The 27,158-nt window shown below is 38.6% G+C and overlaps 1 protein-coding gene across 1 annotated transcript in view; it reads left to right on the forward strand.

Moving 5' to 3' along the window:
- The window catches only part of SEMA5B (semaphorin 5B), a 623,924-nt gene that overhangs the window by 459,920 nt on the left and 136,846 nt on the right, over positions 1 to 27,158 (forward strand). Inside the window, exon 8 of the mRNA XM_032227708.1 lies at positions 23,346 to 23,408. Coding sequence (XP_032083599.1) covers positions 23,346 to 23,408 — 63 coding nt within the window. The remainder of the gene's footprint in view (positions 1 to 23,345; positions 23,409 to 27,158) is intronic.

A 27,158-nucleotide genomic window follows, 5' to 3' on the forward strand; every position in this document is an offset into this window, starting at 1 on the left:
TATTAGTCTATTTCACCTCCAGAGAGCATATTGGCTGTGCTACTTGGGAATTATGGAAGAAGTGATACATGATATTTGAGGAATCTTGGATTGGATAAAATAAAGAGCAATATGATATAAATCTAATAGAGTTGAGCAACAAAATAGAGCAGGCTAAAACCACATTAAGGTAGTTTTTTTCTGACATTTGAATTTCTCCCATCCTAACATCTAAATTTGCATTTTGATTTTCTGGTCTTTGTCCTTCATTATCACTTTAGTAATATATATTTGCAAGTTAGAAAGAAAGGTGGCAATGGGAATGAAGCAGATTATAAGAGAAATTGTGACATGACATAACAGCATTGAGGGGGGGAAAGACCAAAATATTTGGCAATAAAAGACTTATGAAATAGCCTTGACATTACAGTTTCTTATCAAGAAAATAAATAAATATATTCCTTTCCTATTATTGGGAAGAAGACTAGTTTGGCATTTGTCCATGACAGTTTTCAAAGAGAAGATTATTATAAATTGGCTATTTCACTTACCCTAGCCCAGTGATGGCGAACCTATGGCACGCAAGCTGTCAGCTCCAGTGTGCATTCTTGCGCTGGCCAGCTGATTTTCAGCCTTCTGGAGGGAGCATAGGCTTTAGGAAAGTTTCCAGAGCCTGGGGAGGGCGGAAAACAGGCCCAATGGGCCTACAGGAAGTTCCTCTGAAAGAAATACCAAGCTCAGCTTGGAGGCGAGCAGTGGAGGGGGGGGGCTGTGCATGCATGGACATGTGGGGGGGGCGCACTTTGATTATGGGTGCTGGCATGTGCATACGCCATTGTGCACAGATGCTCGCATTTTTGGCACTCAACAACAAAAAGATTAGCCATCACTGCCCTAGCCTGTGTTTAACAGACTGCAAAAGTAAACTTGTGTGAAGTGTTTTATGCTACTGTGTATGTCATATGGAAATGCATCAGGTCAATGAGTGTAGCAAATTTGATTCCCAAAAGCACAATCAAGGAAAAAAGGCATATACTAATCAAACCTTACAAAGCAATACAAAGTTTTGAATGTCACATATCTTAACCTTTTAAATTATGAGAAAATACTCCACAACTAACCTTTAAATTTTTTTATAGTTTCAGAGGATTTGGTTTGTTCCTGAAATTATTTTCACCCCTAAGAAACTAAAACACTTGCAGTATTGGACAATAGAATTTTCTTTGTTACTTTACCCATTCCAATGGGTTCCATTGGGAACCCAGAAATTAAGTTGCTTGTAAATTTGAAGGTGTAAATGGAAGTCAGAAGTTTAAAACACAAGCAGGATAAAACAATAGGATCAGCTACGCGATGAATGAATTGTGGGTGTCAACATTAAATTTTCCGTTTGAAATAATTTTCTAAGGGAAAATATAGAATCAAGTTTACTAATAATTGATTTCATTCAATGATATAGTGGGAGGGGATCAGAAATATGTCTTTAAGAATACATTAATCATTAAACACTTAAGCAAGGATAAAATAGCCAGGATTCTCAACAATTGTGCAATACCTACTGTATGTAGCAGCACCATATCTGTGAAATGCGAATTTTGTACGTGATTGAGTTTCATAGCATGTTTACAATCAGGATGAGAAATGAAAAGAGTAGTTTAGTTTGCTTCTTTCATTTTTATCCATTAAGAATTTCATGGTTTGCAATGGAATACCGTTATATCTTCTGTTCCAAAGAGCTCAGGGTTGATATTAAAACAAATTTAATACAAGTGCTTTTCTGTATTTTAGGATTAATAATGATATTGTGTAATTATATTGCCCTTTTACAAAATCATAGAACTCCAAATTGTAAGAGAGAACATTATATTTTCCAGGAAGTTATCCTACTAATTTCTCTAAGCATCTTCACACTTCACATCATCAATCAGAAATGTCCTCCAAGAACCTCAACCCAAAGCCAAGCGTTTATTTTTACTGGCACCAAGCCAATTTCTATTTTAAATGCTATAGGCACTATGTTCATTTTTACACCCAGAAAATATATTCATACTTAGTCACAAGAGATTAAACAGTAAGATGACAGAATTAAATTTTTAACCAGAATTCTGGTTTTGAAAAATAATTGGGCATAATCTAGTCATATCCGTTCAATATAGTATATGCTTCCATGGCAAGCAAAATTACAGGGTTTTTTTTAAGGATTAGTTGAAAGGTTAAGTGAAATAGACTTAACGTACATCTTTTCATTACTGAACCTGCAGCATTATGCAGTTATTATGTGCGGGGAACAAGGGTCCTCATGAAGTTTCTAATTTTTGTAACTCTCAGCATTTGTGATCACTGGTTGTAGTTCAACAGCCACACCTGAAAGACCACAGTTTCCCCTATTCCAGAGCTACTGGGATTTGTAATAGGGCAAAGAGAAATGTGAAGCAGATGTTCATGAACAAGTGCAGCATCGTTCATCTTGCAGAGCACTTCTAAACTGACTTACTTAGAAGAAAAAGGAATAGTCTATTTCGGATTTTAGAAACAATAATCTAAAAGCTGTATAATCACTCCTAATTTGCCCAGATTTTATTTATTGTTTCCTATCACAATCAAAATGCAATGTTGTTTTATTCCTTTAACTTTTGACTAATTATATATAATTGCAACACATGAAGCAAGTTATGTACAATGACAACCTTCTTGGGCACATAAATGTTTCATTTCTGATTCAATAACAATTATTTTAGAAAAATATAACTTTTCTGATTTACACAACAGTACCAATAGAAGATAATATTTGTAGCTTAGGGTTGAACTTTTTCATCCTTAGTGCTCTCTGAGCTTGGTTGTTTTCTTGCAGACGTTTCATTACAAAACTAGGTAACTTCATCAGTGCTGGTAAGGAGTGAGTTTTGCTCTTATTCTATATACTACTGTAGTGGCTTGCCCTTTCAGTATTGATGGAAATGATCTTGGTGGTTCCTTGATTGGATACATTACACATCAGTCTTAAATGATCAGTCATATGTTGAGGAATACCTGTATTTTAGTTTTGCTGAGTTTCTTGAAATAGTCTTGGACTCAACAAAACAACCTGTTTTGAGCACACCATTTATTTTTAGATATAGCAATTTTGCTATAGAAGTATACTTTAATTAATATCCTATATTATTGAAAAGAAAAAAAGTTTAATGTTATTTCAAATCATGCAATGAACATGATGGTCAACGATGAAAGCCAGCTTGGTCTAGTGACTAAGGGCACCAGACTAGAAACTGGGAGACTGTCCCACCTTATGCATGAAAGCAGGCTGGGTGAAGTTAGGCCAGTCACTCTCTCAACACAACCAACTTCACAGGGTTGTGATTGTGGAAAAATAGGAGAAAAGAATAATATGAATGCTTGTCACGTTAAGTTATTTATTAAAATAAAGTATGTGATAGATGAGAGATGAGAGATAGATGGATGGATGAATGAATGGATGGATGGATGGATGGATGGTAGGAGTATAATTGCCTTTGCACCCTTTTAAGTGAGTTCTACTACTGTCATAGAATAGAAAATCTCTACCTGTTTAAGCTGATAAGATATTGTTAAGGAAAGTTAAAACATGGTAATTTTCTGCATAATCTGAAGAAAGTGATTATGTAACTCTGTACTGGTCAAAATTACATGACTCATGAATCTAGAGCAGGGGTGTCATACTTGCTGCCCGTGAGCCAGATGTATCACGCTCTGGCCACATCCACCCACAGTTTAGCGAAGTCACAATATATCATGTGACAACAACCTGACGCTGTGAGTTTGACACCCCCAATCTAGACTAAGGGAGGCTGAATTTAGTCTAGCAGTCCATAAAGATTTTTTATTCATGTTAAGAGGAGACCTTAATTTTGCGTTGTTTAGAAGAAAGTTGTAAACTTGAATTATAATTCATATCTCTTCAGTTACTATCAAAAAATAATATTTGAACAATTTCTTTGCTATCCCCCAAGAAAGTCACTGAATGTAGCAGTGATTTATTATTTGTTCAGTATAATATGTATTCAATTTGTTTATGTACTGAGAACTTACGTTAGGTTTTTCTTCCCTTAGGCATGGCTGTTTTCATTTCCAGATGGTTATGATTTTCTAAATTATTTCTGAAGAGCTGTAAGGTGTAGGAGACAATCATGACAGATATTAGAAGAACATTTTGCTTCATTTCAAATGTATTATGCCAATGTTAATTTATTTGCTTCATAGATTCACAATACAGAATTGAAAGGGACTGTTTAGGTCATGAAGTCCAGCTTCTTTCTTAGTGCAGAATACTCCAGCTATCCCCTAGGTCAGGCTTCTCAAACTTTGCAGTATTGTAGCCCCCTAAAATGACATATGAATGTCTATGGTGGTCTTCATGAACACAGCAACTAAATGTTTATTTCTATTTCAAAAGGCTAGACCCATGATGGCGAATCTATGGCACGCATACACAGGTGGCACGCAAAGCCACATCTGCCAGCATGCAAGCTATCAGCTCCAGTGCACATGTGCACACCAGCCAACTGATTTTCAGCCTTCTGGAGGGCCGGGGGACACCATTTTCAGCTTCCCCAGGCTCCAGGAAATCCTCCAGAGCCTGGGGAAGGTGAAAAATGGGCTCAGGGAGGCCCATTGGGCCTGTTTTTCACCCTCCCCAGGCTCCGGAGGCTTTCCTGCAGCCTCAGCTTCTTTAACATGGTTTCAGTATGGGCAGTTACAGGCCAGATGGAAAACAGATAAAAAAAATGGCTTTATGCAAGTCGAGGATAATTTACTCAAACAAATTAGAGATCAAAGTCCAATGTATATAAAGAGATTATATAATGTATTAATAGAAATGGACTCGGAAACAGAACTAGTTAAAGACTGTATGATAAAGTGGGCTCAAAATTTTGAAGAACCAATATTGTTGGACACATGGGAAAAGATTTGGGTAAGGAATGTAAAATTTACACAAGCCCAAAATTTGAGAGAAAACTTTTATAAGATGTTTTATAGATGGCATTTAGATCCTAAAAAATTGGCTTTTATGTATCCAAACGTACAACCTAAATGCTGGAGATGTGATTGTGTGGATGCTATATATTTTCATATATGGTGGACTTGAAAAAAGGTTAAAGCATTTTGGATAAAAATATGGTGGATTATGCAATATGTTCTTTAAAAAAGGTTAAAGTTTACCCCTCAATTATTTTTGTTAGGTATAATCACTGATTGTACAGTTGTAGAGATTAATCTGATTTTGCATTTAATAACCGCAGCTAGACTGTTGGTGGTGCAATACTGGAAGAAGGAAGATTTGCCTACTATTCAAGAATGGACACTGAAAGTAACAAACCTAGCTGAGATGGTGGGAGATGAGGAGAATAAGCAGGAGTGGAAAGGGGAGAGAGGAGAAGGAGAAAGGAAGGGGAAGTAGAGTAGAAAAGGATGTTGGAGGGAAGAAAGGAGGTAGGGAGGGGGAGGAGAAAGGGAGAAGAAATTGATGGATAAGGTACAAATATGGTGTATGGAGAGCAGAAGAGCCAATAATTGTTTTTTGGGAGCTGATGGTAAGATGAATTGATGTAAATATTTAATAATACAACACGATATTGGCTATGTAATAGTATACATGTGATTATATGTTATGAAAATGGAAAATAAAAAAACTTTATACGGAAAAAAAACCTCTTTTCACTGAAACATTCCATCTCTATAGATACTCCAATAATTTCAGATATAGTACTGTAGGAATAGAGGAAACGTTATGTAAAGGCATGCATAGTAAGCTACCATGATCTCAGTAGCTGGTTATCTCAAATACCTATGAGCTCACCTAATTAGCAGAACCAGATGTGGGAAAAGAGGAAAATTAGGTACAGACATGTGCATTAGACTGCCATGATCTCAGTGGCCTTTACCTTTTAACCTATGATCTCACCTAGCAGAGACAGGCCATACCAGGGAGTTATGTGAAGCCTCTACTCTGGCTGGGATGGACTTAAGTATTGACAAGTAAAATGTACCAATAAGATGCTGTTGCTACCCCTGCTTTTGCCTTGCTTGTTTAAACTGTATAAAAGCCAAATAAACTCTGCGTAAGGCAGACAGACATTTTGGACACAACCTGCCATGATGGATTTCTGAAACCTACATAGTACTACATATCACATCAGAAGTTGCCACTTTGTGGGCAGCCATTTTCAGATAGAATTGTTATATGGCTAGACCTAGTTACAATGGTACATTGGTACTCATTGTTAATTGGTTCCAGGAGGTATGATGAATACAAAACATTTTTTCCCATAAGAGACACAATTTAGCCAACATTGACAAGTTCTAGCCTGTGCATTGAGTACCAAACAAACTATGAATACTTGGATAAAATGTCCACATCAAAATATGTTGAGTACCAATTCAACGAGTTTCAAAGCGTACCAAGAATAGTTCCTTCTCAAAACTCACTTTGTACCTTATTCCTTGCTCTGCTTGCAGAAGCACTCAATGACCTTGGAGGCAAACCAAAATGAATGAAATTTGTCTTCACAGGTGTTACAAGCTTTAGATAAAAATTGGGTCTTCCTCCCCACAGTTGCATCTGATCTTCGTGGAAAGTCACAATTCACAGCATAGGAACTCTTGCACAAAGTTATTGGTTTCCTGGTTGAACTTCTCTTTCTGTTAGGAAGTTTTCCTTAACATTGAGGAATTATTCAACAGTTCTGTAGCAAGGGACTATCGCTTCTCGTTCTGCCTCAATCTTTTGTTTTCAAATCTAAATATACTTCACTTTCCTTACAGCATTTGGTTCTCATCTATTTCTTTTGCCTTTCCTTATACTTATTTCAGCCTGCTTGAGTCATCCTTTAAATAGTCAGAATTGGACATTGTACTTGAAATGAAATTTAAACTCACACCTATTAAAGGTGCTTAAGGTGGCAATTTTGGTCGTGTTATTGAAAGCCTGAATTCTTGAGGACACATACTTTTAATTTACATTAAGTGAAAATTGAAGCCGAATATATTTTTGAATATTTGAAAGTTTTTCCTACAGTTACATAATGTTACATATCCTTTCTAGATGATAATATATATTTAATTTGCATGATACACATGTATTGTAGATGTTCACAGAAAGCACAGCCAATTTGACAAAATTAGTTCCAAAATTTTAATGGCTGATCTCTGTGGGATGTGCAAAATTTTTATCCCCTCTATACATGCAGGTAGGAATTTTAATTTGATCTTAGTTTCCATATGATTTGGGGAACATATTATGGACCATAATTTTCAAACAATCATTTACCTACAGCAAGATCTACCATAGCCACACAAGTGAAGAAAAAGCTCATGATTGCAGCAATTAAATCCTGGATAATTTAAATGTCATTATTCTTGTTGTTATAGGTTACCCTGTTGAATAAATAGAAATGTTTATAATATCTTGGAAAGATTGTGTTTTATACATAAAAATTATAAATAAGCATAAACAATCCTTCGCCAGGCACTCCTTTCTGTCAGAAGATTTCAGAGTTCTGTAAATTCTCAAATGTCATGCTGGCCTCTGCCTGCTAGGGATTTTGGCAGCCGCCAGCTATCCTATTTATGTCCTTTTTTGGGGATCCAACTTAGAGCAACAGGAATCTTATCTCTGAATACTTTGAATTAATATGATTAATTTCACGAAATCCTGCCAACTGCAGTTGAACTATTTTCAACTGGATCCTCCCTATGTGAGTTGCCAGAAATTCAGTCCACATAACAGAAGGTTGTTCTAAGGGAGGTGTAAGAAATAGTCAGCTTAACATCTAAAATGAGTCAGTAATGAGAAATGAACACCTTTTAAAAGACTAATCTAGTGGAAGATGGATATTTATGTTTTGAATCAAATATTGGAAACTATGTCTTGTTGTAGCTCACTGATAGAGATAAAATTTCTCCCTCCCCCTCCATTTATGTTTATAATGCAATGTGTAGAAAAGGAAGCTATAAAAAAGAGCAGATACTTTGCCAGTCTCCTGTATTTAGTTGCTGTCATATTACTCCACCTCCTGTCCTCCCTCACACATACATAACTCATTACAAGCTGATGATGCTGGCAACCAGTATTCTGAATTTCCTAACTCAAACAAGCATAGAATTAATATGCCCTGTTAAGCTTAAGCTTTTTGTATGCATTTACTGTGAATTGACTGAAAAGAAGAATGCATGACCTAAGAAGCCCGCTGTAGGAGTGTTCCAAAATTCATACAATATGTTTTATTCCTCCCATTTAGCTGAGCATCTTACAAAAAACACACAGGATTAGGCAGAAACATGAATACATTTATCCACCCATTCAGATTCTTAGGGGAAGAGAGAACAGTCATCTTCCAAACTTTGTTAAAACCTACTAATATGTGTGGAAATACATATTTAAAATAAGCAAGAATGGGTAACCTTGTAATTTCACAAATCAGGATCTGAAAGTAGACTTTTAGTTCAGAAATGTAAGCTTTTCTGACATAAAATTTGTGACTGTATACTTGGTCTATTTTCTTTTTGAAAATTAAGGGATGGTCAAAGACAGATTAAGGTGGGAGCAGCAGCTAAGTTTTGTTGCTTATTCTGATTTACATAAAACTAGAACAAAAAAGTAGTGTTGTACTTCTAATGCAAATACGTATTCTAAAACAAAGTATTCTGCTGTCTGAATTTTAATTCATTTCAGGAAAGGTTTTTAGTGTTTTGTAATTCCAGGATTTAAAAACACAAAGAGCCAAACAAACAAACATTGGATTCTACTAGTTTATGCTACCTATTCCAGATAGGGCAAGACACAACATTAACACTGCAAAGATTCCAAGAAGAGTACTTTATTGTTGTTGTGTATAACATCTTGAATAGTTGTCAAAGTTTCACTCAGCCTCATGTTTACACCACTCAGAGTGGTCTTTCTCATTCTTTCTATTTTCCCAGTACTGAGATATCATTTTCCCTCTCTTAACAGGTTCCTGCCTTCATTAGATTTATCCCTACAGTCCTTTACATCCCTTTCCATTCCTTTAGCAAAATTTCCATCCTCCATGGTTTCTCAAAGAAAGGAGCTCTCAAGTAGCATCCACACAGTCCTTCAACTCTGTTTAGTACTGGAGGTTTAAGCTCACAGTGTTGTGAAATTTCTTGGTTTATCCTATATTTACCTTGAATTGCCATAATCTTTATTGTCAGGCATTATGTTTAAGTTCATTTTGCATTTCAGGAGAAGAATGAAACAAAACAGCACACACAAGACTTCTGTCCTCTCCTATATGTGACCTGTTGTCTACCACCTGATACCGCACTGCCATCTTTTCCAAACCCTGGGTCTCTTACTTTTTTCTTCTTTTTATTATTGATAAGACCAAATAAGTTGTCCTTGCTTTTATCTTTCTTTTTGAGTACAAGTTTCTTTTGTGCTTTACCGTTTCTGCATTTAGATATTTGCTGTATTTTTTCTTGATGAATACATCTAACCTTTCATTTCCTGTGCATGTCTCTGTTCATTTTTAGTTCTGTCAAAAACACTGTTATGCATTGACAATGGTTTTCTTAACTGCTCCTGTTTCTTGAAAAGTTTCCAACTCTCTTGTACTTTCTTTGATCTGAGATTTCTTGTCCGTGGATCCTAACTAGTACTGCTATTTGCTTTCCAACATTTAGTATTCAGGACCTATGCTCTTCTGTAATAGTTTGAAATCCATAAGATGACATTGTCACTCCTGACCCTACCCACAGATTATTATTATTTTTAAACTGTTGAAAGAGTCCTTTCCTCATTAACTGATTGGCTCATTATTTTGTCTCTAGTCACCTTCTGAAAAATAAAACAGACCTCTGTAGAATTTGAGGAACTTTTCAATTTTGGCTTCGGTTAGTCTTCAGATAACTGGCATCTCCAATTATTAGCTCATCTCTTCTCCCTGAAACTTTTGTAATCTGGTCCTAGAAGGATGAGAACTTCTGCTTAGCTTGGCACCTACAGCACACCCTCACAATAGTATCATTTCTCTGTATTTTACCCATATTCCCTTATGGCTCCCTTATACTCTATATTCTTAGATTACTATACACCCTCTACTTCCTTCACACATATTGCCACCTCCTTTCCTTATGTCTTCACTATTTATTTTGATTTTATCCTTCAATCCCTTTGTAAAACAACTATTAGTGAAGCAAACAAAATATATCCACAAACAGTGACTTACATTTTCAACATAATTTTTAGCATACGGGATTTCATTCTAGCCTAAAGGAGTCTCTTTGGTAGCCTGTTTGGTGTCTGTGACATTTCAATCAAGGCTTCTGTCTTTACTCTTACATTCTTATAAAGGCTATATTGAATGACAGCTTGTTGACAACACCAGGTAAGACAAAATAACCCAAAGTATATTTGGCATTTTGGCTGAAGGAGGACCTTGAAGATATTGTGACAAAGGTTGAGATCAAGTCATTTCAGTTGTCTGTCAAAGATGGAAAAGTCTAAACCAGATCAAGATTCTGGCAGCTGACCTTTACATTGATAGAATCCAAAGTTTCACAAATTACTATATAATCTCTGGTTTTAAAGCATGAATCATGGTTTGCAATTTAATTTCCTACATAAGATATTAATTATATTATTTTAACTAAAATATATACACTGAATCATCTGACATAACTTGTAATTATCTTATCCTCTCCTAGCCTAGTGCTGTTTGTGTTTGTTATAAGAAACTGCAAAGAAAAACAAAGCATCTGTAAATTGGGAGGAAGTGAAGAACTGAAAAACCTAATTTTCTCTTTTACTTTAAATGTATCATGAACTGCCTTGAAAAGATCTACTAATGGAAATATTAATGGATGGATATATATATATCCGGAGCGGCTTACATAAAATCAAGGGAGGGATATACAAACAGTAACGCTATATATATATATATATATATATATATATATATATATATATATATATATATATATATATATATATATATATATATATATATAATGTGTGTGTGTGTGTGTCTGTGTGTCTGTGTGTATGTATGTGTATACACACACACACACACACACACAATTAAATTACACAAGACATAGTTGGGGGTTTTCGTCTCTCATTTCAGAATGATTAAGGCTTATCGATCCAGGCAAGAATTATACAATTCTGAATTTTCTTGCCTTTTACTATTTAAATTGTTTTGACCTCCATGCAATACCATTTTATTTTTCTAAGCACAAATTCTCACTCAAGTCCTTTTCTTTAGTTTAGCCTGTTCATCCTACTTGGAATGGAATGAGGTGGGCTGTTGTGTATCCTGTTCAAGTAATACAGCTTTACTATTAAATAAGCAAGATATCTTGTGTTAGAATTAAATAAACAGACATGGGGGTGGTTGCAGTGTTAATGGGATCAGTGTCATTCTTTTTAAAAGAAATATTTCTGTAGACATAGCAACTGGAAACATATGTATTTCAGGCTGAAATTCTCAGGGGTGTAACAAGATCTTTCAGTCCATTGAATATGTGAAAATTAGAGTGTTAAATTTTTTATTACATAATGGGTTGCTGAGGTTCAGTAGATCTAGTAGAATATATAAAAGATATATACTGATTTTAAAATGGTCTCTTGGAGGAACTTAAAGATATTAAAATGCAGAAAAGAAACAAGGAAATAAGAATGAATAAAGGTTATGTTTCCATGAGAAATATCTAGATAAGAACTGACTGTATGCCAATACTGTATTGTGTGGAGAAAGAGATTTGGGCAGTTGTGCCATGTTTGCTAGGTCATTGTTATGGTCAATGCTCATTGGGTCTCTCCCTGCCCCCAAGTGTATTAATATTCTTACTGAGTCCCAGAGTTTCTTAGTCTTTGGCTGTTTCCCTTACAACATACTCTAGGCATGTGCTGAGGCGTAGTAAAACATAGCTTGCCCTTCTTTTTGACATAATTGTTCCCTTGACTGTAATTAAAGTTGAACTGAGTAATGGAGCAGTCACCAGTAACGTGTTCCCATAATTTTCCCCGTTGTCAAGGGTTTCTATTATCATCAGATTCACACTGGATTATTTGTTAGGCTAGAGAAACGGAATGGCGGTGTTGCTCAGACACAGTTGTGGGAATGTGGTTCCCTGACAAGAGTTGTGGTATGTGGAAAATGGTTTTCTCCTTTATAGAAGTCCTCTTTCTTTCTTTGGTGCAGTTCCCAGAGAGGCAAAAGTATTTGTCTTCTGAATTGTATTGATTGTTCAAAGTATTTTTTTTCTTGTTTCAGTATACTCTGTCAAATTCTGTCAAACTAAAATGGGTTAGTAATGGAAAGTGTAGCTCCTGGGTGTTTCTTGAATCAGAAAAAAAACCCATCTCATGTCTAGAAGTTGTTGGTTTGGGGGGGTGCTTTGTTTTATTTTGTTTTTCCTTTTAGCTTGTCAAAAATTGATCCGAAGTTAAAGTATATCACAGTTTTCTGGTAGCGGATATGACTCTTAGGAAAATCTAATATTTTGTCTTCTGCATGAGAAATAAAATGGACTTTTGAGCTCTTCAATATGGCAGGAGATGGCTATTTTATTTTATTTTAGTTATTTTACTTTTATCCCACCTTTATTATTTTTATAAATAACTCAGTGGTGAATGTTGGCCTGTTTAAATTGGGGAAAATTTTATTTCCAGAATATAGTATCAGTGGACTTCTCTATGCAGAGTCATAAGTTATCCAGAAAGATTTTAGTCATAAAATCTTTTTTTTAAGTCAATGCTTTACTATTGTTGAATGCCCAGTTGGAGAACTTCATTATACTCAAGCTTTCTGAGCCTCCCTCCAACTCTCACTGAATGAGAGGCTATCTTTCTGGGGTAAGCCGAGGGAAGACAGCTACAGTTCCTATTCAAACTGAAGTAGCAAGGATTGGGCAACCAAATGAATGTTATCAAAACAAGGAGGACTTTAAATTGTGTTGGGTATTCTGCTGGTTGAAGCACTGGTGTAGTAGAACTTATGCTTAGTTGAGTTATGTTCCCCCATGCTGGGTTAGGAGATGTTCTTGGATCCTGCAGTATTCCTCAGATAACATATATCAATATCTTTTACCAATTTTATCTGGTTCATTAGATGTTCCCTTTTCTAGAAAAAGGGGATCTAAACGCTGTTTGATTATGCATCAGACATTATCTTCATTGATAATTAAATGCTTTAAAGATTACAAGCTTATATTTCTAGTGATCTAGGGCTGGGATGCCCACCTTGTCAATCTACTCATGCTCTGAGACTAAAAACCTTTCTCTTGAATTTAATTTCATTAGAACTTATATGGGCAAACATAAGTGGGAAGAATTTTGTTAATAGGTAGTAAAATTATGAAATGCCTCTCCTGAGGAGACTTCTCATGTTTCTTATTTTACTGTGTTTAGGTGAGTAATACAATACATATCTTTAAGGAAACCAGTGATTGCTAATGATTAAAGAGTAAAGGTTTCTCTCTCAGACTCTAGGGCACGGTGTTCATCTCTGTTTCTTGGCCGAGGGAGCAGCGTTGCTCAAAGACAATTTCCATGGTCATGTCCTACTATCCCATTTATATGTATTCTTTTTATGTGTTTGTGGCTATGTTTTGCTTATTTTTATCCATTTATTTGTCTCATTTCTTCATGTGTTTTCCCTACTTGTTTTCTTGTACTTGTTGACAATTAAAAAAATATGGACAGCATGGCTATACACCAGAGGCCCCAGAACACAGTTACCTTCCTACCCAAATGGTACCTATTAATCTACTCACATTCACATGCTTTTAAACTGCTAGATGGGCAGGAGCTGGGACAGGTAACGGGAGTTCACCCTGTTGCGCAGAGCTTGGTTCTTGAGCTCAGCTTCTTTAACCGATGAGCCATTGGACCCCAACGTCAGTTATTATTGCCATATTTTTATTACTATCGCTATAAGAATTTGCTTAATTATGAAATGTGTGCTTTCAAATTTTCTGGATGCTCATACTTTAAGAATTCTAAAAATGAATACACTATTTTGGAATTGTTTTGTATGTTTCATAGAATTTTTGCACTGGGGCAGGTACAGTTTTATAGATGATGCATCGCTGCCAGACATCGTCTTTAAAATGTATGTGGATGTGCATGTGTTTGTGTATATGTATATTTGTGTGTATGTGTAATAATGATAGAGTTGCAAATCCCTATACCAGGGAGCGCTTCATGAGTAGAATAGATATCCTAGAATGAGATGAATGATAAACAGCATCAAATTGAAATTTGTAGCAATACAATCAAAGATTAACACTACCAAAAAAAGTAAAACAAGAAAAATAACATTAATAAAATGTGTCTAAATTGATGTTGTGTTTTCACTGCAGCTCTGCAAAATTTGATTTACTGTATTAGTGAAACTGTGACTGGACTCTCAGAGAAGAAAATTGGCATTAATAAGCTTCTGTCATTCCAAGGAGGCATTGCAGCAAGGATATGCAGATCTTTGTAGAAATCACAGAGAGGTAGCACATGTTGGACAGTTTCTGTTTCCCCAGAGCAGGTGCATTCTATTAGTGGAATTTTGATACATTTGTCTTGTAATAATGCCAATGATGGCCCATTGTGCCTGGCCCTGAAGAAGTCCTTCCTCAACCTGAAGGAGATTTAGCCTTGCATTAGGCCCTTCCCTTTGGTATAAAAGAATCTCTGAGGATTTTGACGTTGCTTGGACAATATACTTCTGGTGGCCTTTCCAATTCCCTTGTGCATGAAAAACCACACCCAAGTATTTAAAAGTATACATATACAGGTAGTCGTCATTTAGCAACCCAATTGGGTTTGGAACATCTATTGCTAACCAAACTATCACATAGCTGTGACACTTATGACATCACTTCCCATTCAGTCCCTTAGCAAGTCACTGCTTGTTAAACAAGAGATGTGTCCACAACTTGCAATTTTACTGCCAAATTCTCCATTAAATTTGTTTTGTAGAAGCTGGTGATAAAACAAACAAGTGGTCATGTGACTGTGAGATGCTTGATGATCATAAATGCTTGCTGGTTGTGAAGCTGTGACAGTCATAAATGCAACAACTAGTCCTAAAATGGCTTTTTCAGCGCAGTCATAACTTCAAACAGTCACTAAGCAGGGCAGTTGTTAAGCAAGGTCTACTGGCTGGCAATTACAAGGAGGAGAGCCTTCTCAGTAGTAGCTCCGACCCTTTGGAACGATCTCCCCGTGGAGATTCGTACTCTCACCACCGTCCAGGCCTTCCGCATAGCCCTTAAGAACTGGCTAGCCCGTCAGGCCTGGGGACAAAGATAATTGCCCCTCCCGAATGATGAATGAATGTTGCTCATTATTTTATTCTATGTTTGTCTGCGTTACTGTTTGTATATCCCTCCCTTGATTTTATGTAAGCCGCCCTGAGTCCCCTCAGGGAAAAGGGCGGCCTATAAATGTTAATAAACCTCTATAAACCTCTATACAGGTAGTATTCAGCTTATAATAAGGTGACCAGATTTTCAGATTGGTAAAGAGGGACACCATTGACCCGAGGGGGGGGGGGGGGCTTGATTAAAAATTTTATATTTTGTCAAACATGACCCCAGGACACTGAAACCATCATAAATACGAATCTGTTGCCAAACATCAAAATTTTGATCACGTGGCCATGAGGATGCTGCAACAGTCGCTAAGTGTGAAAATGGTCGCTAAGTGTGAAAATGGTCATCAGACACTTTTTTCAATGCCATTGTAACTTTGGTCACTAAATGAGCTGTTTGAAAGTTAAGGCTAGCTTGCATTATAATGCCTTATGCTAGCTTACATTTTCAAGAGAGAGAAGCTAAACTCCTTGTTAGAATTGAAATAGAAATGAATAGAGTAGAGTAAAATAGAATAGAATAGTTTATTAGCCAAGTGTGATTGGACACACAAGGAATTTGTCTTTGGTGAATATGCTCTCAGTGTACATAAAGAAAAATAAAATAGTAAGATAGTGGGATCCTTGCTGCACCAAGCCTTCACTAATCCTCTCACTTTCATCAAAAACAGTAAAAATCAATCATGCTTTTTTATTTCTATTTATTATTACCATTCTCATCCATAGGCCACTAAATGCCTCACCAACCTTTTCTGTATTCTTTCATTTCCTTCCATCCATTTTATTTATTTAACACAGAGTAGATTAGGCTGTCAGCCTTAGTCATTCTTCTAACATGACAACAATTCTTACCAACAAGGACGGTATTGGCACATTTTAGCTAATGCAACCTAAACATAACCAAAGTCTATTTCACTTCAAGTATGCTAACTTTATTCTATGCCTTCCCATGCATTACATGGCTTGAACGTTCGCGGATCGCCACCAAATTTCACAGGTGGTTGTTCTACCAGATGGACATCCTTACTTTTTCTCGAAAATGGGAGAGAGGCTGCCTTTCCTAGTCTAGCCCCGTAACAACAACCCTACGAGGTAGGCTGGGTTAAAAAAAAGCGAGTGTCGGGGAATTCTGCGACTGCATCACCTCTTCGCTGCTCTCGCTTCCCAGGGAGCTCCCTTTCCTCTCACCGAGCAGCCCGTTCTCGGCTCCGCTCTAGGCACCGGCCGCCGCACCGACGTCCTCCCCTCCATCATTCCCCCTCCTCCCAGATCACCACCGGAAACATGCCAACCTCAATATGGATGCAAAGGCGTCACATCGCTGCTACCCATGTTCACGAGGCGCCGGGCATTCCAGGGCGCAGAGGAACCCAGCAGACAGACGGGAGACTGGGGGAGGGGGGAAGGAAGAGATCCCGTCCAGGGTAAAAAGAGGGAAAAGCGGAGAGCCTACCCTGGACGGGATCTCTTCCTCCCTCTCCCCCCCGGTCTCCCATCTGTTTGCTGGATTCCTCTGCGCCCTGCGATGCCCGTCTGGGTTGGCTTCCTTGGACACTCAGCCTCCACCCCCACCCCCACCTTCCCTCCGACCAACTGTCAGTTTATTCTTCGCTACAAACAAAACACCCCACCCCTTTCCCGGAATATGGAAAAATTGCTTTGGGGAAGTGGGGTGCGTGCTGGGAGGAATCTCTCTTCTCCCTGCACGCACCCCATGGTGCCTGCATCAGAGCTCGGGCGGGATTCAGGCGAAGGAAAGGACTTTTCTTTTGCCGGCATCAGAGCTCGGGCGAGCAAAAGCAAGTATTTTAATCAGTGGGCTGCGTGCAGGGATGAATATATCCCCTCCTCCCTGCACGCATCCACTGATTAAAGTGCTTCCTCTGGCCTGCCCGATCTCTGCTGCGAGCAAAAGGGAGCTGGGAGGACAGGAGATTCCTCCCTGCACGTGAAAGCGCTTTAGTCAGTGGGGTGCATGCTGGGAGGAATCTCTCTTCTCCTCCCTGCACGCACCCCACGGTGCCTGCATCAGAGCTCGGGCGGGATTCAGGCGAAGAAAATGACTTTTCTTTCGCCGGCATCAGAGCTCGGGCGACCCCTTTTCTTCCTACCTCCTTCCCTCTTTACTCCCTCCCTTCTTCTTTTTCTTCCTTTCTTTTTCCATCTTCCTCCTTCTCCTTCCATTCTTTCTCCTTCCTTCCATCTTTTCTCCTTCCATCTTCTCCCCCCCTCCCTTCTTCTTTTCCTTCCCCCCTCCCTCCTTCCTTCCTCTCCTTCCCACTCCTTGCAACTGCAATCGGAACCACAGAGAGGGAAGAAGAAGAGGAGGAAGCGGTGGCCGAGCCGAATCCTTTTGAGAGGGGACGGGCACGACCTGGGAGACACATGGAAACTCCACAAAGGGGGAGAAGGAGAGGAGGGCCGTCTCCTCCTCCCAGCGCCTCCCGATTCCCACCGGTACCGTTACTCACCAATTAAGCTGCAGCAAGCAAAAGACGAAATGAAATGGAGACTCGCGCGGTAAGCTAAGCGGACTCCAGCCAGTGAGCTGGCTGGGATGGAAAACTGTGTGTTTAAAGTTTTCCATCCCAGCCAGCTCACTGATTGGCTGGAGTCCAGGCCAATCAGTGAGCGGCAGGCTGGGCTGGCTTAGATTTTTAGTGTAGATAGATTAGATGGGGGAACGGAATGAGTGAGCTAGCGGCAGCTGATGATGGGCGGGGGAGCCAGCGAGTGCCAAAATAAAGCGGGGTTTTTTGAGAAGCGGGCGGGACGCTGGAAAAATGATGAAAATGCATGCCTGTCCCGCCAAATGTGGGACGTCTGGTCACCCTAGCTTATAACCATAATAGAGCCTGGAATTTCCATCATAAGTCATGATGTTGTAAATTGAAGCACCCACATGATCAGATTTTATGACTTTTTATGACAGTCATTAAGCAACATGTTTGTTAAATAAAAACAGTCACTGTTAAATGAAAAAACCCTAGTTGTAAAATGACTTTATTCCTGTGGATGGTTTTTTTTTTGCCAAAAACAGTCCCTAAAGGCTGAAAATAGGCAAACAATATACTAAATTGTGGTTATGTGACCACAGCAACCAGCTGTGAAAGTGAGCAAGTAGTTTTTGGTAGATCCATAATAATTAACAGTTGTTAAATGACTATCAAATGATTAAGCAAAAACTACCTATATTCGATTTTATTTCTATTTATTTATCTGTATGTGTTCTTTGGTTTTCTTGGGATTACCATTTTTAATATATAATTTATAATCAGATTATTCATTTTCCTGTATTGGATTATGGGTCCCATAGCCCTTTTTAGTCCATTGGGAATGGGAGAGATAACTGCTGAATCATCTGCAAAGAGGAGAGGAATTCCATGTCATAAAATTTTAGGGACATAAATATCAAAATCAGTCAGCTAATATAAAAATGAAACTGGTCTGAAGCAAGGATACAGCCTGCTGTCCTCTTTTTCTATGTGTATGGGTCTAGAGCAAGGTTGTCAAATTCTGTTTCATTGAGGGCCACATCAGGGTTGTGTTTGACCTCCGGGGTCAGGGTGGGTGTGGCCAGCTTGACGTCACTCATGTGGGGGACGTCTGTGGTGGCCCAAGCACTCTGCAAAAATGGGCTCCAAAACTCCATTTTCAGCTGCAAGCGAGCAGGCCATCGCAACCAAAAATGGAGCCTGGGAGGCCACACATGGCCCTCCTGAGCTCCATTTTTGCTGCCAGAGGCACCACAGGCTGGTTCTTTGCTGTTTCTAGGGTGGCCCCTCAGACCAGATCTAAGCACCCTGTGGGCTGGATATGTGCCCCGCACCTTGAGTCTGACACCCCTGGTCTAGAGAGTGGCCTGTAAGGGCAGCACCTGCTTTAGGAATGAAGTCCAAGTGCAATATTTGTACTAAGAAAAGGAGAGAGAGGGAAAAAATAACTCATTTCTTATATTTTAATGGAATAGAACTGAATTCAGCCTTAAAGTCAGAAAGATAACATAGAGAGAGAAGGTTTAATTTACTTACTACATTCAGTACGTTGATGCATCCACAGTTAATTGGGTGTTCTCTGTGCCTTTATGTGTGTATGTGTGTAGGGATTATTGTGACAATATCCCAGTCCTTGGGCATATGCCTTGTCAATATTAGTAAAAAAAGGATGCAGGAAAATGTGCCCACTGAACCCACTTGGTTTTAAGTAATTTAAGTAGGAAACACTTGTTGCCTTGGGCTTTTGTGTTCTTTAAGATTTTTATCAATTTGACCATTTTAGAAGAAATTGGTGGCCAGAAGAGTGTCAGGAACAAATTCATTGTGAGCGATTGCCTGAATTTGACAGCCTAATTCTGCCAAACTTGTCCTGAGAATTGATACAGGATTTGTTCAAGATTTCCCTTTAAAAAATGGAGCAATGATTTTCCAGAAGAGGAAGGAGTTTCTTTCTGTAAGTAACTTAATCAGCCCTTACCATCCTTCTTTGTGGTTGTATTTGTGTCTCAGGAGGGATTCACACTGTTTTTAAATAATTAATTAACAGTTGAAGATCTTCCATGGAATGATTTAATCTAAACACTTGGTATGTTTTCTTGAACTTCCTCTTGAGATGTTCATGCTCACTGTTGGTGTCTTTTTCTAGGATCAGAATGACTGAGAAAGTTCCTCTCACCAGGTCTATATAATGATTGTGCTCATTAATGGGTTGCTCATAAAGCTTCAAACAGTCATTATGAAGTTCCATTACTTGCCTCCGAATCCCTATGGTGATTGTAGAGCAGAATCCCTATGGTGAATATAAAGCAGAGCATTGCAGACAATACTCTTACACTTTTTTCAGTTCTTGTAACATGGATGACAGAATTTTGATTTTATAAGATTGGGACAAATTTTTACATTTTTAAAAATCTCATTAATAAGTGACATTCTTAATATTACAGGTAGTCCTTGGTTAACAGCAGTAATTGGGATTAAGTACTCTGACGTTAAATGATGTGGTTGTAAAGGTGATGATTGTGCCAAGTTATGACTGTTGTGCCACCAATTCCAGTTGAAATCTTTAGGCAAATCCTACACAGCTGTTAGGTGTGTAGTCACATGATTGCCATTTGCAATCTCCTGCTGGCTTCCCCAATGACTTTGCTTGTCAGAAGCCAGCAGTAAAGTTCACAAATGGTGATCACATGACCATGGGGTGCTGGGACAGCCATACCTAATCAATCTGAATATCGCAGGAAGGGACCTTGGAGGACTTCTGGTCCAACCGCCTGCTCAAGCAGGAGATATACCAGTGATGGCGAACCTATGGCATGCATGCCATAGGTGGCACACAGAGCCCTCTCTGCAGGCTTGCCAGCCGTCACCCCACCCCAGCTCCACCAAGTATGTGCACGCACCTCCCACCAGCCAGCTGGTCTTCAGGTCTCAGCTGCGCATGCACGGGAAGCGGGGTGCATGTGAGGGATGTGTGTGCATGGAGGTGGGGTGCATGCGCATGGAGGAGCTTGCATTGCATTTTGGGGCCTTGTGTGGTGCTTCACACTCCATTTTGGCTTCCATGTTGGTTCAGGAGGCCAAAACAGAGTGCGTGGGCTGCCTGTGCTCCCCCATGCCCCGTTTTGGGCCTGGAAAGCCTCCTGCACCAGCCTAGAAGCCAAAAATGGGTGAGGGGGGCAGGGAGTGCGAGGGGGTCATGTGCGCATGCATGGGGGATGGGGCACACAAGGGGGGCACGCACACATTGCATTATGGGTGCGGGTGTGTGCATGCACTTTAGGCATGCAACGATAAAAAGATTAGCCATCACTGCCCTATATCGTTTCAGATAGGTGGTTGTCCAGTCTTTTCTTAAAACCTCCAGTGATGAAGCACCTACAACTTCTGAAGTCCAGCTGTTCCACTGGTTAATTGTCCTCACAGTTAGGAAGTTTCTCCTTAATTCCATGTTGCTTCTCTCCTTGATTACTTTCCATCCATTTTTTCTTGTCTTGCTTTCTGGTGTTTTCGAAAATAACTCTGAGAACTCGCTATCAGTTTCCTCATTCAGTGGTGTCACACTTTAAATGGTCACTGAATGAATGATTGTTATGGATTATGATTCTACTTTCAGATCGTATAGAGGTGACTCCAGATGGTTGGCCATCTATGTAACTTATTCAGAATTTCTCATAATTGCAGATTTTCTCTTATGATTCTTTTAGGAGATGAGGTCCTTGGTTTTTTTTGGCTGACAATGGTATTTAAAGCAGTGGTAGAAAGCTCAGTCAACTGTGTGCCTAGTTGGGTATTTCTGTCTACTTCAGTAATAAGTACTGCTGCTGAGTAATCAGTGAGCAATTTTCAATGTGCCTCTGTATATGGCAAATAATAAAGGGAGAGAAAATATGCGAAGAAACTTGTAATTTGCAATCAATGTTTGTGTCTTGCAAGTAAACTTTGACTCCAACAACTGCCTAGACAAGCTAAGCAGTGCTGTCGGCCACATTTTTGGAAATGGTTTGCCATTGCCTTCTTCCTAGGGCTAAGAGAGAATGACACGCCCAAGGATGCCCAATTGACTTTTGGTGGAGTGGGAAAAATATATACACACAACTGTCATTTCTTTTTAGCCTGGAATACCTTATAATGGAGTTTTTAGGTCAAAAATGGATAGAGTTCCTGCTTTACTATCCTGGAAGATGCTTGAAAAATTTGAAATAAATGCAGCTATAAGCTTTTTGTTTTTTAATCAGTATTGGAAAATGGAAAGCAAAGTGAATGTATTAAAGAGAAAAATCTAATTGATGCTGCAATCTGTAGCATTCAGGAGATGTAAGTATAGAGGATATCCACAAATGACTAAGGAATGTAGTGATTCTAAAAGTTGGGTTTGTTTTATCAGGTTCTGTCTGTGACATATATTCTCTATTAGGTAATGTGTATACATGTCAGTTGTTAGTATTTTTTTCAAGCTAATATTATTGAAATTAATTGGTGCATAACTTCATAAAACTCAGTTGCAGTTATTTTTGCTAACTGAACATGAGTCAACACTGAATTTGATTGAGAGTTGAAATACAGTGGATGTCATATGGAAGAGATTTATAATTATGATTCTCAATTGTTCAAATTAAAACAAATGGCAGTCACTGGGACCATTTATTAGTCTGAGTTTGAATGAGAGAACTCTAACTCTTCCTAAATTATTTATCTTAAACACATGTGCAAATTATACCCACAAAGTTATTTGTCCCAATGAGGATTCAAAGATCAGACCAAAATTAGTCTATAGATGCTCCCTGTTTGGGAAAAGTGACTTAGAGAATGTTAAATCAGTTGTCTTGCATAATTTCTGTGACTGCCAAGTACCATTGTTTCAATTGCATACAATCGTGCACTCTGTAGCAGCAGCCTAAACTCCATTGTCCTCACCTCATGGTGCACCACCACATTTCCACACCTTCCCCAGTCCAGAAGCAGACACCCCAAGTTAGTCCTTTGTACCTTCCTATATATCCTTCCCTACCTGGCAGAAGCTGCTTACCTACTTGTTATGATCCACCTGTGACTTGCAATTTTCTGCCACTTCCCCACTGACTTTAGTTGTTGGAAGCCAGCAGGAAGCTGTGAGAGAGTCCTTGCTTAATGACTCCTGAGCTAGCATTGGGGACTGCCAGATTGTTGTCACTAAGCAAAAGGGGCTCATGGCATTGAATTTTATGATCACGTTGCTTAGCAATGGAAATTCCAGTCCCAATTACAGTCATTGACTGATGGTTACCCATATGGTGTTACATTTATATGAAAATATAATAATTATTTTCCCTGTGTTCCTACATTTGCTACCTTGGTCCCTAGAGGGTTGGTCTCTCATCTGCTGCCTTTCCTTTGTACTTCACAAGAGAACATGAAAAAGCAAGAGATCTATTACAGGAAACTGGCCTGCATGGTTCCCTTTTAAATGTTACTGTGACTCCAAAGGAGGCCTGACCCCAAGGTTTATGGTGCTGTTTTGGTTCCCTAGGCAACAGAATGGGGCTCAGATGAAGACACCAGGAGATCATGTCAAAGTAAAGGAAAAACTGAGGTAAGTCTCCTATCTATTTCTCCATATGTATGAAGACCTCCCTTAACATTGATGATTTCATGTAATTATTTATGGGGAATTTTCATCTGAAAGTGTGGTATCAGATGTTTAAAAGGATGATATTATAACAAAAAGTTAAAACATGTGTAACTTTCTAGTGGCACATTTTCAGATTCCAGATTATAGTCTTTTCTATAATCTGGATTATACCATAGTGTTTTCGTGGAAATTAAAGGTTAATATCCAATTTTTTGGACCAGACTAAGAGCAATGGATTTCTGTGAGAGAGATGGGTGCTAGCAAAATCTACTTGCAGGGTTTAGTTCATATTTCAGATTAAGAGTTGGTTTGGTTTTACCATAATTTCAAGGAAGCATGCTTTTGGATTTAAATCACCATGGTGCCCATCCAACCAATTCCTTTCCTAGTGTTTCACTTCTGGTTCAGAAAAGTGGCAAGGTTTACAGAATACAGTTCCTTGATTTGAATTAAATCTGTTACCTGGGCCTTTGTTTCCATGAAATCAACCATTTGAAGTTGCATGGCGTAACATCTCCTCCTAGTTGACACTTGAATGGATTCTCTCCAAGATCTTCTGAGGGACGTATTACTGATGCTTCCACATTCAAGCCCTTTTGGTCTTTCCTCAGTAAAAATCAGATGCCTGTTTGATAGGTTAACCCAAAGAGAAAAATTTTCAGCAAATTGCACCCCAAATTCAAAACTAACTTACCATTAAAAAAAACTTGGTGGCTAAGATTGGACTATTTCAAGGCAGAGTTTGAACGACAGCAAGAATGACAACAAAACAAAATTTCCTCTTGCGTAACGTCAAGATAAGTCAGTTCTTATCTTCTTAGTTTTCCAAATGTTTACATTTCAGTCATTATTTTATGGAATACAGCCCATTCTCTCTGTCGTCTTAAGAAAAAAAAACCTGCTTGTAAGCTTTAACAATAAAGCCCAAAGAAAATAGAAGGAAAAAAGTGGTGAATCCATCTGTAACTTTTGAGAGCTGCACAAAACTGGTTAATAAAATTATTTGTCTGAAGAAATAAACATAAATATATGAGAACGTGTTAATAACAGTGTTTTCCAGCCTGCAAGATACCCACAAAGAAAATTAGAACAGACAACAGCAAATATATTAAAATTGTCTCTTCATTCCTGAATGAATTTACTTTGAAAAGCTGGTGGAACATAGTCTGTCTCCTCAGTTCTTAGACACACAGCTAGACTTCTAACTAACTCTAGAGAGTATACTCCGTAATATACATAGATCAGTGATGGGTTTCGGATCCCGTTCCAACCGGTACGCATGCATTGTAGTTGCAAATTATGCTTCCACAAGCCTCCGTGACGCTCCAGCTGCTCGGTGGAGCATCGCGCAGGTGCTGTATGCACCATGCATGTGTGCGGAAGCACCAAAAGCTTTAAAACACAGTAAGGAACTTGGGTGGGCAGGTGGGCCCTCCGGAGCACCGTACCGGAACGGTAACCGGTGCTCTGGGCAGGCTCCAGTACGCCCGTACCAGGGCATACCACCTGCAACCCACCACTGATATAGATCATAAGATGGTGATCATCACACTGCAATTCAAGCCCATCCTCCTTTGTATGTATCTTGGCATTGTGTTTAGACACAAAGGAACACAGTGTTACAATCCTGCAACTACCATATTTCCTGTTTTGTCATATAGCTCTATGTATATTGTTGCTTCTGCTTCTTTCTGAGATGTTAGTTGAACACCCTTAATAGTATCTGATCTCAAACAATGACCCAGCCCTAAGATCCCACTGAAAGTGCCATCATCCAAATGATGCAAATACAGCATGGAACCATGACTGTCTCTTTTCTCAAGAAGTATAATAACCACTTTTAGTTCATACCCCTTATATACAGTTGAAGTAATCATGGCAGCAGTGCCATGTCCTAGAAAGATAAGAGGTTTGCTTGGGTGAACTGTGAGAAATTAATACACCTGGCCTAAAAATGTGGTACCAATATCTGAATTAATAAAGTGGCATTTGTCTGTGGATTGTTAACTAGAGTGCCAATGACTTTCTAATGTCTTCCTCAACCTATGTGCCAACCAATCCATTAGGCATTTATATTCTGTTGAATTTTTCAATGCCACAAAGGAACCTATGGAACACAGAATATAGGACCCAAAGGTAGGATCCTTATTTAGCCATCCTGACACTGATCAGACACTATTGGAAGTGAAAATACAATCCATGCCCAACTCAGTAACATCATTTTGTTCCTAGGTATTAGTTGGCATTTATTAGGATGCTACAATGCTATAAGGTGACTCATTCTTAAAAGACAGTGTTTGGAGGTACCCTCTTCTTTAATTGGCTGTCTTAGGTTGAACAAAGATGGGAAGTGCAATTTGTTATACTTTCCTTTAAAGAGAACAAAAGAAAAAACCTAAATCCCCATTATCTGCTTCTTAATATATCTTTCTAAAGTCCTGATGAGACATCAGACAGTACTGAACTACATAGTTCAGAGGTGCAAAGGGCATAAGACAGTTTTCTGAGTGTCTTCTTAGTTTTCTTGCTATTACTTAAATAGACAGTGGTGAGGAATGTCTTGCAATTCTTAATTATGTTTTATCAAGGTCCTGTTTGCAGAGGGATTCTCCAATAAATTGAATTCTACTAATTTTCAAAATGTCTTGTTTACAGAAGAAAAAATAAAATTAGTGGGACTCGGCAGAAGATATCCTCAGCAGAAGACTCAGCAAATTCTTATGGCAGTCCAAAGACCAGTCAATTTATTAATACATATAACAGTAGCACTTATTTACCATTTCGCAGGGCTTTACAGCCCTTTCTAAGCAGTTTACGGAGTCAGCACATTACCCCCAACAATGTGGGTCCTCATTTTACTGACCTCGGAAGGATGGGTCACCTTGAGTCAGTGAGAATCGAACTGCTGAACTGCAGGCAGCTAGCAGTCGGCAGAATTAGCCTGCAATACTGCATTTGAACCACTGTGCCCCCACAGCTCAAACACACTAATGTTCTTGAGTTCATTTCATCAGATGCATGAAATTATACATAGGTTTGAAAGATATAACACATATTTGTGGAGGATATCTCACTGTCTCCATGATGTTCCAGGGATCTATTAAAATATGAACTGTCTAAATAAAGCAGATTTTTAATTTTGAAAATTGACCATGACTTTGGTTTGATTTTTAAACTAAATTTCTGATTTTATCTCGGTCCATTTTATTCCTTAAATTTGAAGAACCGTTGTAAAGGACCAAACTGAAACTTTCTAGATTCTGATGAGTTATGGCACTTGCAGTGTGGTTGGAGGAGAATTAACTGGATGAGATCATAAAACTCAGCTCCAAGGGTATATACTTTTGTTTGTCATTATTCTGTTGCTAGTTCTGTATAGAATAAACAACAGCTTATCTTTTTTTTCTGAGAGATAATGTATTGAAGCTTTGCTTCCAGGCTGAGATAAATTTCAGATCTGATCCCTGTACATCTGATCAAGACATAATGGAAATGAAAAGTAAACCCTGTGAACCTCTCCAAGGAACACTGTGATCTTGACACACTCATCCTGTGCGCTCCCCAGGCCAACTCTGACAGTTCACATTCTGCTATCTGCTCAAATGAGTTTCTTGGCTTCCTTTATAAAATGTATCTCAAAACAACAAGGACATCTGACACTTTGTAAGCCACACGTGTAGCACTTATTGTGGTTAAAGTTTCAGTGAAATG

Source organism: Thamnophis elegans, chromosome 1 (assembly GCF_009769535.1).
Source record: "Thamnophis elegans isolate rThaEle1 chromosome 1, rThaEle1.pri, whole genome shotgun sequence".
NCBI lineage: Eukaryota > Metazoa > Chordata > Lepidosauria > Squamata > Colubridae > Thamnophis > Thamnophis elegans.